Here is a 15850-nt window from a genome sequence, read left to right on the forward strand (position 1 = left end):
ACCTACACTACAGAGCAGTAGGAAATCGATGATAGCCTGCTGAGAAAATATCACCCAGGCTGCATCGGAGACGATCGAGCCCTGCTTGAGGACTGGCGCAAACAGTGGGCGAGATCAGTTAACGAACAGGCAGACGGACCGTACTTAAGAGCTACACGAGCAGAGATTAGTTTTGTGGTGGAAAATTTGAAAAATGGAAAGGCATGCGGTGGGGACGCGATTCCCAACGAGGCCCTAAAGGCGACGGCACAGGCAATGATAGCGAAACTGGACACACTCTATACCTGCTGCATCAAACTCGGGTACTTCCCGAAGGTGTGGAAAAGGGCGAAAGTGGTGTGGATCCCGAAGCCAAAGGGTGGTTACAGGCCCATAAGCTTGCTCCCGGCATTTGGCAGAGTGCTGGACAAGCTCCTAGATAACCGGCTAAGGGACTACATAGAAAAGAAGAGCGCCATCAGCGATAATCAGTTTGGTTTTCGCGAAGGCCGGGATACCACTAGCGCCATCAAGCAGCTAATTCAAACAATAAATAGGAAACCACCAAACCACCACGCACTGATAGTTCTGCTCGATCTGTCTAATGCGTTTAACATGGCCTGGCCACCACAAGTTAGCGAGCAACTGCGGACCTTGCGGGCGCCCTTCTACCTGCAAAAAATAGTAGCCTCTTTTCTTACAGACAGAATAGTTTACTCTGGTACAGTTGAAATGGATATGGACATAGGCTGTCCACAGGGCTCCAGCATGGGCCCCACGCTGTGGATAGTGGCGATGCAGAGTTGGTTCCGTCTGTTCGAGGACAGACATGAAAGCACTAAAGTACAAGCGTACGCGGACGATCAGTGTCTGGTTTTGCATGGCACATCGGTCAAGAAAATTGAAGCAGAATGGAGCAAGGCGTGGGCGCGCTGCGCTAGATGCTCGAGTGGGAGTGCAGTCGCATGGGCCATTAAACACGAGGGGCAAATAAGGACGGGGCACAAAACAGTAGCGGCTAAAGGCACAGTTGATGGCGAACTGTGGGCAATATACGAGGGCATCATGAGCACAGCGGGGCATGAATCGAGCTTAACAATATGGTCGGACAACAGAGAAGCCATAACGGCAATAAACGTGGGCAAGACAAAATCGCTCGCAGTCGCAAGGATTCAAGCAGCGTTAAGGGAGAAGGCAGAACACGGCAGTGCAAGAGTGTGCTGGATCGGCACAAAAGAAAACCCGGCCGACCGCGTACTCAGAAACAGGGTGACGCCGATAGCAGCTGAACCTATAACAACAGTGTCCGAAAAGCGGCGCTGGTGCAACTGGACCATAACAAAATGGAGAGGAATGGGACGTAGTTGAGAAAGGGCGAGAGTTGTACGCCAGGTGTAAGGAAGTGGGTTTCGACCGGTTTCCGCTCACTTTTAAGGGTGTTCAGCTAGCTACCGGACACGGAAACTTTAAGGCCTACCTAACCCGCTTTAAGCTAACTGAGGAAAGCGACACGTGCTCCTGTGGTCTTGGGCAGGAATCGTTGGACCACATTCTGCGCAACTGCCCCCTCGCAAATCGGGCTAGCAGTAGACAGATTTATGAGTCAAGAACATGGGTTTTTCGGTCTAACAGCGAGAAGACTGATACTGAGCTGATAAGAGAGTGGAACAAGCTGGCAGATTTAATGATAGAAGATACTGAGCTGGATTGACGGCAGGCCAAATTACCTGACTGATAATTGTATATATGTTTGTGGCGTTAATTGTACATAGCGTAAGGTTGTGTTTGTTATATATATGGTCGTAAATAAAGAAAAAAAAGGTCCTTCCTTCCCCGCTCATTTTAGGTGCTGCGTTGGGATGGTGGGTTGCCTTGGTAGTGTTTCCGCTATTTAGTGGGTGGGACGATGGGGCCAAAGCCGCGAGGCGGGAGGCGAAACCCAACAGTCACAAGTGTACTGCAGGAAAACGGTACGCTTCGGCCAACCTAGCGGCCTCGCGAATTATAATTACAAGGAAAGTCGTAAACCACTAATTTCCTATTACGCGCTATCATACTGAAGAACGGTAACAATCGGACTGGCCAATCCTGAGAAAATATAATAACTTAAAAATACGGCTTATCGTATTTTGGCAAAGTACTAGCACTGGTTACTTTACTAAACGGCTTCTATTAATAGTTGTTTAGTCTTCAGCTAAACATGTATCTTAATGTTATATAAATAATCAGGGTAATTAAGGACAATCATAGTTTATGAGTTTTTAACATTTCATAATTACAATTAGTAAGCAAAACGATAATTGTTTAACTATATTCAAAACAGCGTAACATAGCGTTCTATATTATTTAACAGTGGTTGCAATAATTATAGTTCAGCAGCCACCAAACTGTTTATACAGTGTGGAACAGCCAAATGGAATAAATTCGATAACGAATAAATGAGAGCGTGTTGGGAAAAACGCTTGGACACGTCGATTTGTATTTTTAGATGCACATTTATTAAAAAAAATAAAAATTATATAGGGTGTGTCATGTGACAGTGGCCGATACCAACTTTCTTATTTTAAATACAACCCCCTGTATATTAATAGTTTTTTAGATTCTTCAGAAAATTCTAGAGATAATTCATGTACAATGTCCCATACCTATCTTCAACTGTTTCGGAAATATTAAGTGTTTTCAGATGTATTACTAAAATTAATATTAAAAAAAGAAAATTATTTTATTTCACAGATAATGTAAAAAAAACAAAAAAACATTAATTTCAATGTAAGAGATGTTCAAAATGTTCGTGAAAATAAGTATTGAGTGTAATGTAGCGAATTTGTGAGATAAAATAATTTTCTTTTTTTAATGTTAATTCTTGTAATACATCTGAAAACACTTAATATTTCCGAAACAGTTGAAGATAGGTATGGGACATTGTACATGAATTATGTCTAGAATTTTCTGAAGAATCCAAAAAACTAAAAATATACAGGGGGTTGTATTTAAAATAAGAAAGTTGGTATCGGCCACTGTCACATGACACACCCTATATAATTTTTATTTTTTTTAATAAATGTGCATCTAAAAATACAAATCGACGTGTCCAAGCGTTTTTCCCAACACGCTCTCATTTATTCGTGATCGAATTTATTCCATTTGGCTGTTCCACACTGTATAATGTTTACAAATGATGACTGTAACAACCATGTCAAAACCATAGAGTTTAATTGTTTCTGAGCCACTGGTATGGTTAATAGTTTAGTAAGATTGTTAGTTACATGCGTAGGATTAAATCAGTATTGAAATGGCATTCAAGACTCTCAATAACTCTACCCACCCAATCTAAACCTTCAACCTCCTCAATATTAAACATTAGTTCCCTTATCTGCATATCGCCGCAAAACCAACGGCACTAACGGACGGCTTAGTAAACAAAACAAAAAAAATATTCGTAACTTCGTTACAAGTTGATTTCAAACCATATACGAACTTATCTCCGCCCTATGTTCATGCTAGAACGAGAGAACCACAGCCAACTATACGACATAACAATTATTACACCCATACACATACAAAGAACACCCGTTATTTATTACCGAGTCGTATTTGTTATAGCTATATGTAATTGTTTAGTTGAGTAATGATAAGACTGTGCTTTAACCAAATACTAACTTTATTCTTCTATCTACTTCTACAATCACTTAAAACTAACCAATATTACCAGTGATGTTCAAACTGTTGTACAAACATAAGGTACAATATATTTACTGGTTTCACAAACAAAACAGTTTAGTGGTCGCTGTAAACCTGATGTTGCAAATGCTGCCTACTGATCGTCCTACATAATATAGCTTGTACAAACACATTATGCGGATGTTTACTATTTCTTAATGGTTTTCGATTGAGCCATATTGAAAGTAATTAAACACTTAAATCATGTCATGTCAATAACCTATTGTTTAAATGAAGATTAAACATGCTGGCAACTCTCAAGTTGAGAGGTGAGTGGTCGAGGTGTTTTCCTTAGGTCAGCTTTGCAGTGTTAATCATGGGTGTCGTTTGCCTGATGACTGTAGTGACGGCAAATTGATTCTGTAACAGTATAACCGCAGCAGTTTGATGCTCACATGGATCTTATCCTAAATACAGCTTAATGTTGTTTTAATCGTTTCAGTGCAATAGACTACTAATAACTGAATTATAAAGATATCTTATCCCCTAATTTACCCTGGTTAATGTAGTATAATTCTAACTAAAGGAATTTTGTTCCTTACGCACAAATCTAACTAAATAGTGCAACTCTAAACTTTCGTATATTAAGCCAACATTATAAGTCAAGACTTATAGTCGGACCAATGATATGCTAATAAAATGGTTGACCACATTCTATGACTAGGCGTATTTATTTTATGACCTTGATCTTAGGACGGCAGTTGTTGTCTTGTGGTTCTTAACGGGCGTAGTTCGATTTCTTCTTCTTCATCCTCAGTTGGTGCCCTAGGAGTTTTTGGTTTTAATCCTCTTTTAGCGACGATATGCTTTCTAAGTCGCCAACCTCCAAACACTACTATAGCTACTACTGCCGTGAGTACTAGTGTAGTAATCACACTTGATATTGATGCGTGATGTCTTAAGTTTTTCCAAACTGTATGTTGAAGTTCTTCTTGGATCTTCTCTTGTTCCTCAAAGAGATCATTAATTTCTTCGTCGGGTTCTATAATGTCCTCATTCTCCGTTGTAGAGTGAGATGGTTTGCTGTGAGGTGTGGGTGTTTTTGACAACGTCAAATTTGCTTCCACCGGCCTCATATAGCCGGCAATGACTGGAACGCTCTGTATTCTCACCGGTGATAGTGTCGCTGTTCTAGTTACTATCACACAATTCTGTGATATTGTAATAATGCCACATTGATGTAACATTACCTCCTCTCTATGCCCACTGCAAGTGATTGCCACTTTAATCCTTGCAGGTGCCACAAAAATCCACGTATTGCTTGTGTATACCTTTTTCCAGATAGTACTCGTTAGTCTCATTTCTTTCACTGGACACGTCATATTTTCGGTTCTCTGGTATAATTCGTCTATCAAACAATTCGGGTTGTTCTCAATATTCCTTATGATAGATGGAGAACAGATGTAAACTGTCTTATTCAATTTTACACTGTTTTTTAGCATCGCATCATTTAGTTGAAAATATCGCTGATTATCATAGTCTATTGCGATAATGTCGGTGCTTATATCATATATCCAGTAGTTGTTTGTTTTCATTTTTAGTGGAAGTACATTTGCCTTAATTAGGTCAAACTGTGTACCTTCCGTCATTGCAAGGTAAACGTAAATGTACGTGTCGTTGCCAATTTGTGTTAATTCTGTTTTAATTATAGGCTGTGACTGAATTTCTATGTTATGAGGTAATTTTATAGATGCTTCGTTGACAATTTCTTCTATATGTACTGGAGATACTATCTCATAAATGTTTTCTTTACTGGTTTGTATATTTAATATATTCTGATAGTAATCTATCAATTCGTCGATGTACCCTTTTGCTACATCGTACAGATTTAGTAATTCAATTTCCAATTTGTTATTGTCAACTTCGGAGTACCAATTTTGCATTTGTTCTATCACCTCCATGCCTTTCTTAATTTGTATTGTAAATTGGTTGAGCTTCTTAGATATTCTTTCCTCCGTGTCGTTAAACTTTAATAGTGCTTTAAGCATAAACTTGGTTTGGTGATTTGACGCTTGAATCAACTCTTTTTGATTTTTATCAAGATCATCGATTTCCCTGTATACTTCATCGTTCACGCCAAAAATTGAAGTTAGTAGGGTTCCCCATAAACCTCGTCTTGTCCTATTTAAAACAATTTTTGACACACCTTTATGTATCCATTTGATTCGCCTTTCTTCTTCGTGAAGATGATCAATCAGTGGTTGGCAATCCACGTGAATAGTGGTTTTTTTAACCTCATTGCACATCTTGTCTACCTTTGATATTACATCCTGTATAGACTTTATGTGTGCCTCTAAATCATCTTTTCCTATTTTAGCTTCGATTCTTAAAAAACCTCGATCAATTTTGGCTGTTCCAAGATGTTCTATGTAGAATCCAGGTTTTGGATATTCCACGTGATATTGTGCTGTACTTGTTTTTATGTGGGCTGCATGTGCTTTCCCGCTGTACAATTGGAGTGCAAAAATAATTGCCAATGTCCAAATTTTCCAAATGTTACTTGTTTTTCTACGTGGTTTTGAGTTGTTTTCATTGTGGATTATCGATAGCGGTACTAGTTTATGGATTGGTCTTTTAATTTCTGCTCCTTCCGCTTTTTTCAACGTGACGACTCTCACTAAATTTTTGTCGTCTACTTGAACTCCTTCCACCTTTGCCATTGGCCATTTGCTTGGTGACATTCGATCATCCTTTATAAGTACTAATTCTCCCACCTTTAGATTTTCTTGTTCCAGTTTCCATTTGTTTCGTTGTTGAAGTTCATGCAGATATTCATTTGTCCACACTTTCCAAAAATCTTTTTTCATTTTTTGTATTATTTTCCATCTGCCTTCTAAACCTGTATCATTATGGGTAATAATTGGACTACTTGGTGATAATAGTTCTCTCCCTATCCAGAAATGCCCTGGCGTTAGTACTGAAATGTCATTTATTTCTTCTGTTAGTTTACACAAAGGCCTCGAATTCAAACATGCTTCAATTTGGTGTGTTAATGTAGTTAATTCTTCATAAGTTAGGGTTCACTCTCCAATCACCCTTTTTAGGTGATGTTTGGTTGATTTCACACCTGCCTCCCAGAGCCCTCCAAAATGTGGTGCTGATGGCGGTATAAAAAGCCATTGAGTTCCAATGTTTGCTAATTTGTCCACAATGCTGGACGTTTTTATCGTGTTTGCTACCTCAACATTTAATGCATTAGCTGTCCCCACAAATGTCGTACCATTATCGGAGAATATATTTGCGCACGTCCCTCTTCTTGCCATAAATCGTTTTAGTGCGGCAAGAAAGGTTTCTGACGTCATGTCGCTCACCACTTCTAAGTGAATGGCCTTTGTACACATACATACAAATATTGCAATGTAGCCCTTGTAGGACTTATGTCCCCTGCCTTTAGTAGTTTTTATTTGAATGGGCCCAGCGTAGTCAATTCCTACATTTAAAAACGCTGACGCCGGATTAACTCTTGTTGGTGGTAGTTGACCCATCAATTGACCAGCTGTCTCAGCCTTGAATCTTATACACCTTGCACATTTATTAATTATTTTCTTTGTAACCTTTTTTCCATTTATTATCCAATATTTTCTTCTTACAAAGGCCATTGTTTGTTGATTTCCGCCGTGTAGGGTTCTGTCATGTGCATTCCTTACAATCAATCCTGCTAAGTGACCTGACGCAGAAATTATGATCGGATGTTTTTCACTGTAACTTAGTAATGAGTGTTGAAGCCTGCCTCCCACTCTAAGTACTCCATGGTAATCTACGAATGGATGTAAATTTAGAATTTTGCTCTTTTTTGATACTCTATTTTTGAGTCTTAGTTTGCGTATATCCTCTGAAAATGAATCTTGTTGATCTAATTTGATAATTCTATTCATCGCATCTTGTAGCTCTTGAACTGTGAATGGACCTACTAGTTTCCCGGTTTTGGGACTGCAATTGTTAATAAACCGAAAACATACAGCTATCACACGTGTTGCGCGATGTAAAGATGAGAATTTCTCTAGAACATTGATTTTGTCGACTTCTATGCTTACTCCCACATGTAAGCATTTTTTACGCTCCACCTCAGTGCTGTAATTTTTGTTGTATTGTGGCCATTGGTCTTCACTTTGGTTTAGCCAATGTGGTCCATTCCACCATAGTAGATTGTCCTTAATTTTTGACGGTTTAATTCCTCTTGTTATTAGGTCTGCTGGGTTGTCTTTAGACCCAACATGATGCCATTGTACTTCTGAAGACAGTTGTTTAATTTCTGAAACTCTGTTTGCTACAAACGTCTTCCAATGTCTTGCGTCGCTCTGAATCCATGACAAGGTGATCATCGAGTCCGACCACGCGTGAATATTCCAACTTGGTGACCCAAGTGTTTCCTTGACTCTCCTTATTAGTTTACTCAGTAGCACCGCTGCACATAATTCTAACCTAGGTAGTGTAGGTTTAGTTCTTATTGGTGCAACCTTTGATCTGGACACCAACAACGAGATCTGTATTTGTCCTAACTCGTTCATGGTTCTCACATATACTGCAGCTCCTAACGCCTTTTCTGACGCGTCACAAAATCCATGTATTTCTGTCCTTCTGGAGTTTGAAGTGTAACTCCACCTCGGAATTTGTATTTCTTCCAACTGGTTAAGTTCTTTGTAAAATTCCTTCCACTTGGTTGAAATCACTTCTGACAAAACGTTGTCCCATGAATTTTGTTCTCTCCACAATTCTTGGATGATGAGTTTTGCCGTAATTACAACAGGTGATAAAAGTCCTAATGGATCAAACAGCTTTGCTACACTTGACATTATTCCTCTTTTTGTTAATTTGTTCAAGTCCGTTAAATTAACTTTAAATTTAATTGAGTCATTGTTAGTTGCCCAAAATATGCCTAATGTTTTTTGAAGTTCATTATCATTCAAATCTATTTGTTTTATCTCTCGGAGTTCTTCTGAGATATTCGTAAGTATCGCAAAATTATTACTACTCCATTTTCTCAAGTTAAATCCTCCTAATTTAAACATATTTATTAAATCTTGCTGCAGTTTTGTTGCTTCTACCTCATAGCCAGCTCCAGCGAGAACATCGTCTACGTAGCAGTTTTTTCTTACGATCTCTAACATATTAGGAAAATTATCTTGTTCATCTTCAGCTAGTCTTTGGATAGTCTTTACTGCTAAATATGGTGCTGCCGCAGTACCATATGTGACTGTCGTTAATTTGTATTCACGAATTGGCTCATCTTCTGTACCCCTCCAAAGAATTCTGTGGTATTCTTGATCAGACTCCTTGATCTTTATCTGTCTGTACATTTTTTCAATGTCAGCTGTAAACGCTATCTTGTAACTCCGCCACCTAATTAAGATGTCGCAAAGCTCTTCTTGGATGCGTGGTCCAGTGTGCATTAACTCATTCAAGCTTTTTCCGTTTGACGATTTGCATGATGCATCAAACACAACTCTTAATTTAGTTGTTGTGCTTTCTTCTTTTATTACATAATGATGTGGTATGTAATATTTTCCTTTCTTTTCGTCAGCTTGGCTGACAAGTTTCATGTGGCCTAACGTTATATAAGTTTGCATAAACTCTTTATATGCAATGTTTTCGTTCATTTGTTGACGTAATCTTTTTTCTAGTTGCAATAACCGTGCCATTGCCCTAGTTCTTGACTCACCTAAGGTCAGGTCTGTGTTTTTAAATGGAATGCTGACCGTGTAAGTCCCATCGTCGTTTCTCATTGTATTTTGATTATAGTCACGTTCACATTCTTGTTCTTGGTTATTTACAGCTGGTTTTGACGTTACTTCTTCTAGCTCCCAAAATCTCGTTATGTCTTCTTCTTGCAGTGTTCTTGTCATCATACTAGCAATTTCTATGGTGCCATTAGTTTTTCCTGGGCTACACCCAAGTAAAATCCATCCGAATTCAGTATTTTGTCCTGTTAGTCCAACATCCGTTTTCTTTATACCATTCAACAAAATTTCCTGATATTCCTTTGCCCCTAAGAGAATGTCTACCGGACCTGGCTTGTAAAATAGTGGGTCTGCTAACATTACGTTTTTCCAATAATTCTCGTCGTAATCAATTTCACGCTCCGGTGAACTTTTTGTTAGTTTTGGTAACACTAACAATTCTGTACTTAGCGAGTACGCACTTGAAGCTCGCGCTTTACATTCTACTCTTATTTTATTATTGCTGTACTTAGGCTGTTCTTCTCCTAACCCGGTAATTTCTGCTCGAACTTTTTCGCGTGGCAAACCTAACAGTACTGCTGCCTCTTCGGTAACAAATGCCGCCTGAGATCCAGGATCAATTAACGCTCTAAAATATTCCCATGTATTGTTCACGTTTTTAACTTTAATTAAAGCTGTTGCTAATAACACCGTTTCGCCTTGCACAGTCATGTGGTTTGCAACCCGTGCAACTCTTTCTTGGCCCTTTGCCTTGTCTGAATTATAATTGTGGCTATTTTTTAAATTTCTGTAGTTATCTATATGAATCAGCGTATGATGGTTTTTGTTACAAGTTCTACATTGAAAACGAGAAACGCATCTTTTACTACTATCATGATTTAAACAGTTAAAACATAATTTTTGTTTTTTTATAAATTCATGACGCTGTACATTGTCTAACCCTTTAAAATCTACACATGAATAAATAGAGTGCGATCGATTACAATACTTACAATTAGTTACTGCTATTCTCTTGTCCTCGACATCTCTGGAGTTTGCCTGGAGCCCTCGTTCGTAAGTGCCCTTGTAGCCTCCTCTCTCCTCAAAGCCTCTGTAGCCTGAGTGTGCGCCTCTTTCCTCAAAGCCCCTGTAGCCTGAGGGTGCGCCTCTTTTCTCACTTGATTTCGTCTCTGACGCCTCCATGGTTTGAAATCGCCTCAGTATAAATTTCAATACACTCTCCAATGATTGCACTTCGAAGATGTTGTCAACCGTCGACTCATACAAGTCGTTGGTTCTGGCATCCCATTTATTGCTGACGATGCATACTATAATAGGATCCCATGATGCTATGTCAATTTTTTGCATTTTTAACGCTTCCAAACACTCTTTTACTGTATTGTACAGGGTTTTCAAATGTTTGGCTGATTCTCTTTGCGTCTGTGGAATATGTAGTATTTTGTTAATGAGCTTATTGACAATTCGTCTTTTATTGTCATATCTCTCTTTAAGTTCACTCCAGGCACTAGTATAGTTTGTTTCTGTTATCTCGTAATGTTGAATTGCTTTCTCTGCTTCTCCTTTCACGTACGTTTTAAGGTATTGCATTTTTTCAACCATGTTAATGTTGACGTTCGTGTCGATCATTGTTGCAAATATGTCCTGGAAGGTAGGCCATTCGTCATATTTTCCATTGAAAAATGGTATTGTTAGCCTAGGTAATGCCATAGTGTTGGTGGTGTGTTTAGGTAAACACCGTTGCTGTTTAATTTGTCTGTCTAGCGCTATTGTTGCAGTTCGATACTCCCTTTTAATGTTATGAAATGTATCTTCCGTATAGTATTGACGGTCAGAATATTCGTGCCTTATGCGGCTTAGCTCTATATCCTTGTCTACAACTATCATAAATTGCTTTTTTATGTCTTCCAGATATTGCTCATATCCTTCAGTGGCCGTTTTTGAGCTTTCTATGTCAGCTCTTAGGAGATCAATTCTTCTTTCCTGGTCACAAATTTTCTGCACTTGTGCATCGTTACTTCTGTCTCTTAGAATTTCTTGCTGTTCTTTCAAGTATGCCTTTGCTTTCAAGTATATTACCTCAACTTGATTAAAGTAGTTTGTTTTTATGTAAGGGTTCTCGGTGCTCTTACCAGTAATTTTTGCGATCTCCTGATGTTGAGAACTAAACTCTTGCCATATGTCGTCAACCTCCTTCAATTTTTCCAGCAGGTAAGCTTCCGTTTTTCTGGACCTTGGATCCTTTTTAATGTTTATGAACTTTTTGTTAAGTTCTTCTGCTAGCTGCTCCTGTTTTTCTACAATTTTGTTCAATTGTTGCATGTCTGTAGTAGTTTCTTTGTAGTTTGTGTTGACAGTATTGTTTGGTTTTGTTTAATGTAGTATAACTGTTCGTATTAATGTGACTTGGTTCACTGCTTTACTTCACAGCGGTTAGGTTAAGTTAGTCACTACGCGTTTTTCCTTTTCCTGTTAACAAAACGCGCACTTTTACTGTTCGTAATCCGGTTTAACGCGATTACCGTATGAAGAAAATCCCGAACGCTATTTTCTTCAGTTACCCATGACTTATTCCTTTTTTGCTCGAAGGACCATGTTTAGTTGAGTAATGATAAGACTGTGCTTTAACCAAATACTAACTTTATTCTTCTATCTACTTCTACAATCACTTAAAACTAACCAATATTACCAGTGATGTTCAAACTGTTGTACAAACATAAGGTACAATATATTTACTGGTTTCACAAACAAAACAGTTTAGTGGTCGCTGTAAACCTGATGTTGCAAATGCTGCCTACTGATCGTCCTACATAATATAGCTTGTACAAACACATTATGCGGATGTTTACTATTTCTTAATGGTTTTCGATTGAGCCATATTGAAAGTAATTAAACACAAATCATGTCATGTCAATGCCTTTTGTTTAAATGAAGATTAAACAGTAATACTTAATCCAAGTTAATTAACCAGTTACATGATTTGAAGTTTTATTTCAATATAATTTTCCCATTCTTAATTAAGTATAAATGGCGGATTACACCGACGTAAAGGCACCGTAGGGTCCACCTAAGCTAGGTTTTAATTTGACTGTGATATTTTGCACATGATCTCACAGTCGAATTATAACCTAGCCTACGGTGCCCTTAACCCAGTATCGGGCAACTGTCGAACCGTCACTATATTGTACAATAGACGGTGTTACCATAGGGTTACATTGATTTCAAAAGTCATTTATCCGAGTTCCTTGTAGTTCAAACGTCGCCAGGCAATGAAACCGAGTGGCTACAGTCTTACTTTATTGGTTGGCATATACTACACTTTGCGCATGCGCCAAATACAAGTTTAGTTCCAAGGAATTTGCAGTTCAAACCGGCGTGTTTCTTAGGTTATGTGATAAGCCAGTGAATAATAGTGAACTTGACGACAAAAGTGTATAAACGAAATTGTTGATTTTATACAAGAGCTTTTGAAGAGTATCAGGTAACTTATGATGTTATTGTTATAGCATAGATATGTGTAGTTTGATATATTTTTGTTCGAAAATTTATATGTAACCATTTGGTTACAATGCCCGGTATTTTAATCAATATTACCTACCTATGATATAATTTTTAGAATTCGGAAATAATATCAGTTTCGCGAATATGAATGAATTTGATGAAATACCTTCATGCTCGTTTTATGCTCGCAGTAAATGCAAGTTACCACCCCCTCCTGCAGTTTCAGACCATTCTGATATTTCCGATGATGAGGAAAATATGACTTTGGATAAAATTAGGAAAAAGTTGTTACAAAATAGGAATCATCAAATAGGTAAACTTTTTCAGTAAATCCGAATTTTATCTCTATTTCCCTTATATTATTATCTTTTTAGATAGCGACGAATCTGAATCTGAAGTGGAGTGCGAAATTCCGTCAAAACCAGAAAATGAACCAACTCCAAAAAGGAAAAAGAAAACGCCTTCTACGACGTACAATTGGACAAAAGAAGACATTCCACATATAAATAGAGATACAACTTTTGAGCCTTCTAGTAATAGTGAAGTATTGGACCCACTAGAATACTTCACAAAATTTCTATCATTAGATATAATAAATGATATTGTTGATCAGACTAACATCTACAGCACCCAAGCAATGGGTAGGTGCCTTAACACCAATCCTAAAGAAATTACAGATTTTTTTCTATATTGCTTTTTATGGGAGTCATAAATCTGCCATCTTATGAAGATTATTGGGCAAGTGACACTAGAATTGAGCAAATAGCAGAGTTGATGCCAGTGAAGCGCTTCAAACGTCTAAGACGGCTCATTCACTTCAACAATAACGATAATATAACAGAAGATACCACAGATAGATATTTCAAGATTCGCCCATTTATTGAAAAAGTGAGGCAAAATTTTCGGAGACACCATACCGAAAATCAATATTCCATAGATGAAACAATGATCTCCTATAAAGGGACTCGGGCTGGAAATCTTAGGCAATACATAAAAAGTAAGCCTGATAAGTGGGGGTACAAATATTTTGTTATTGCGGGTGTTTCCGGTGCCGGTACATTCAGGGAACTAAAGGGAACAGGAAACGAACTCTCACAATCTGAATGCGACATGGGTGTTGGAGCTGGAATTGTCATTGCCTTGTCGAAGTCCCTTCATGATGCGAACAAAGCAACTGTCTTCTTTGATAACTACTTTGCTAGTTTGCCACTTTTCACATACTTGAAGAATAACATGAATATATACAGTTTAGGAACATTACGCAGCAATAGAATTGCTGGATGTCCAATCGAAACAGACAAAATATTACTCAAGCAAGGAAGGGGTCAATATGATTATAAGACAGACAAAGGCAAGGGTGTAATCATAGTAAAATAGGTGGACAATAAAGCGGTTCTATTAGGTAGCACTTTATATGGTATAGAACCTAAGGAATCCGTGAAAAGGTACAGTAAAACTGCTAAAGCAAAGATAGATGTACACTGTCCGGCAATTGTAAAAAACTATAACAAACATATGGGAGGGGTGGATACTGCTAATGCCTTGATGGGTCAACGTCGGTACCTGACGTTGCGTCGGGTAATCGTACGTTGGCTAGACGAGACGTCCAAATGCCGTTTGGGCATTATGGATAGTTCTTAGAAAACACACGTGATTAGCATTAATTCTTCTATATAAATAGGAGCTGAGCAGACACAAAAAGTTAAATTTGCTGTAGGATGTTAATCAGTTGGAAAATAAATTGTACGTTAGATAGATATGAATGACTGATTGCTGGTCCTTGTTCACTCCCAATGTCAACTTCTGCACAGTTACTCAGTTCGCCATGCATAGATTGACATTTAAAGGAATAACAATATTTCTAATACTTCTGCATTTAGTTGGAAATTAAAGGAAAATTATTCGGCCAGATATTGTGGATAGAACAATGCTGCATATGGCATAACAGCAAATCGAAATCGCAAATAAAACTACACACCACCCGCGCCCCAATCTTTAGTTTATTATTAAAATTAAAAAAAATTCCAAGATTGACCTGGATGACTTTTTTTTTTGCTTCTCGCTTCACCGGGAGAATATCTGAAACAAAAAAAATAATATTACCACGAGAATATAAGAAATGTCAATGTGTTTTAAGTTTGAACTCGGTTTTAACCAATGTTAGCTGAAGCTTGATTTTATATTGTAGCATAAAATCAGTATAAAAATTCATTATACATTGAATGGTAATCTAGCACACAACTTAACGTATAATGTCAGAAATTCACTGACTGACTGAAAAAAAAAAAGATTATATGCAAAACACGTATTTGTCAGCGTACGAGAAAACCCACCAGTTAAAAACAGCGCACGGGAAATGGGCCCTTTCCAGCGTCCTCACGGAAAAGGTACATTTTTTTAAACAAATCCACCAAAAAATAGATAGTTTTTAATTACTCCCTAGGTAGTGAAAGTGATATTTTCATCTCTCAAATGAGGGAGAAAACTTTTATTTTCTATAGAGGTCGTAGAAAATAGTTATTTGCGCATAGTTAAAAGCAGCCGTTAAATATTATGTTAATACCAGGTTGAAGAAGGTGTTGTTACCAAAGATATGTTTGTCAATTTATCAAGAAAGTGACAAACTGTCTTTAGACAGCGTGACTTTTACGGGTGGCACTTTTCTTCCCTAGGGAGGAAAAGTTTTAAATTAAACATCCTGTTTCTAATCCTTTTTTTTTAATTATTCGCAAGAAGGCTAGTAATTATTCTTAATACTTCCCTATACCTATTTTGCACCGGTTCCTAGATGTTCCATAAAAATGGTGGCTTTGTCAGCAAAACGGTAGTCTAAACATTAATTAAATTCTCAAGTCCTGAAAGGCTTGCCGATGTGACCTTTTGTCCTCAGTTAGACAATACTACATATGGTTGAAACCCCAGACACAGAAAATGAAAAAAACCTACCGGACCTACACACAGATATAAAAACTGCC

At 37.9% G+C, this 15850-nt stretch overlaps 1 protein-coding gene across 1 annotated transcript; it reads right to left on the reverse strand.

Moving 5' to 3' along the window:
• Window positions 1-6719: 6719 nt before the first annotated feature.
• Window positions 6720-10088, reverse strand: LOC145736237 (uncharacterized). Its single transcript, XM_081990539.1, has one exon. The coding sequence runs from the start codon at window positions 10086-10088 to the stop codon at window positions 6720-6722; it is 3369 nt and encodes a 1122-aa protein (XP_081846665.1).
• Window positions 10089-15850: the final 5762 nt, after the last annotated feature.

Source organism: Ips typographus, linkage group LG12 (genome assembly GCF_016097725.1).
Source record: "Ips typographus isolate SLU linkage group LG12, UJ_Ityp_2.0, whole genome shotgun sequence".
Classification (NCBI taxonomy): domain Eukaryota; kingdom Metazoa; phylum Arthropoda; class Insecta; order Coleoptera; family Curculionidae; genus Ips; species Ips typographus.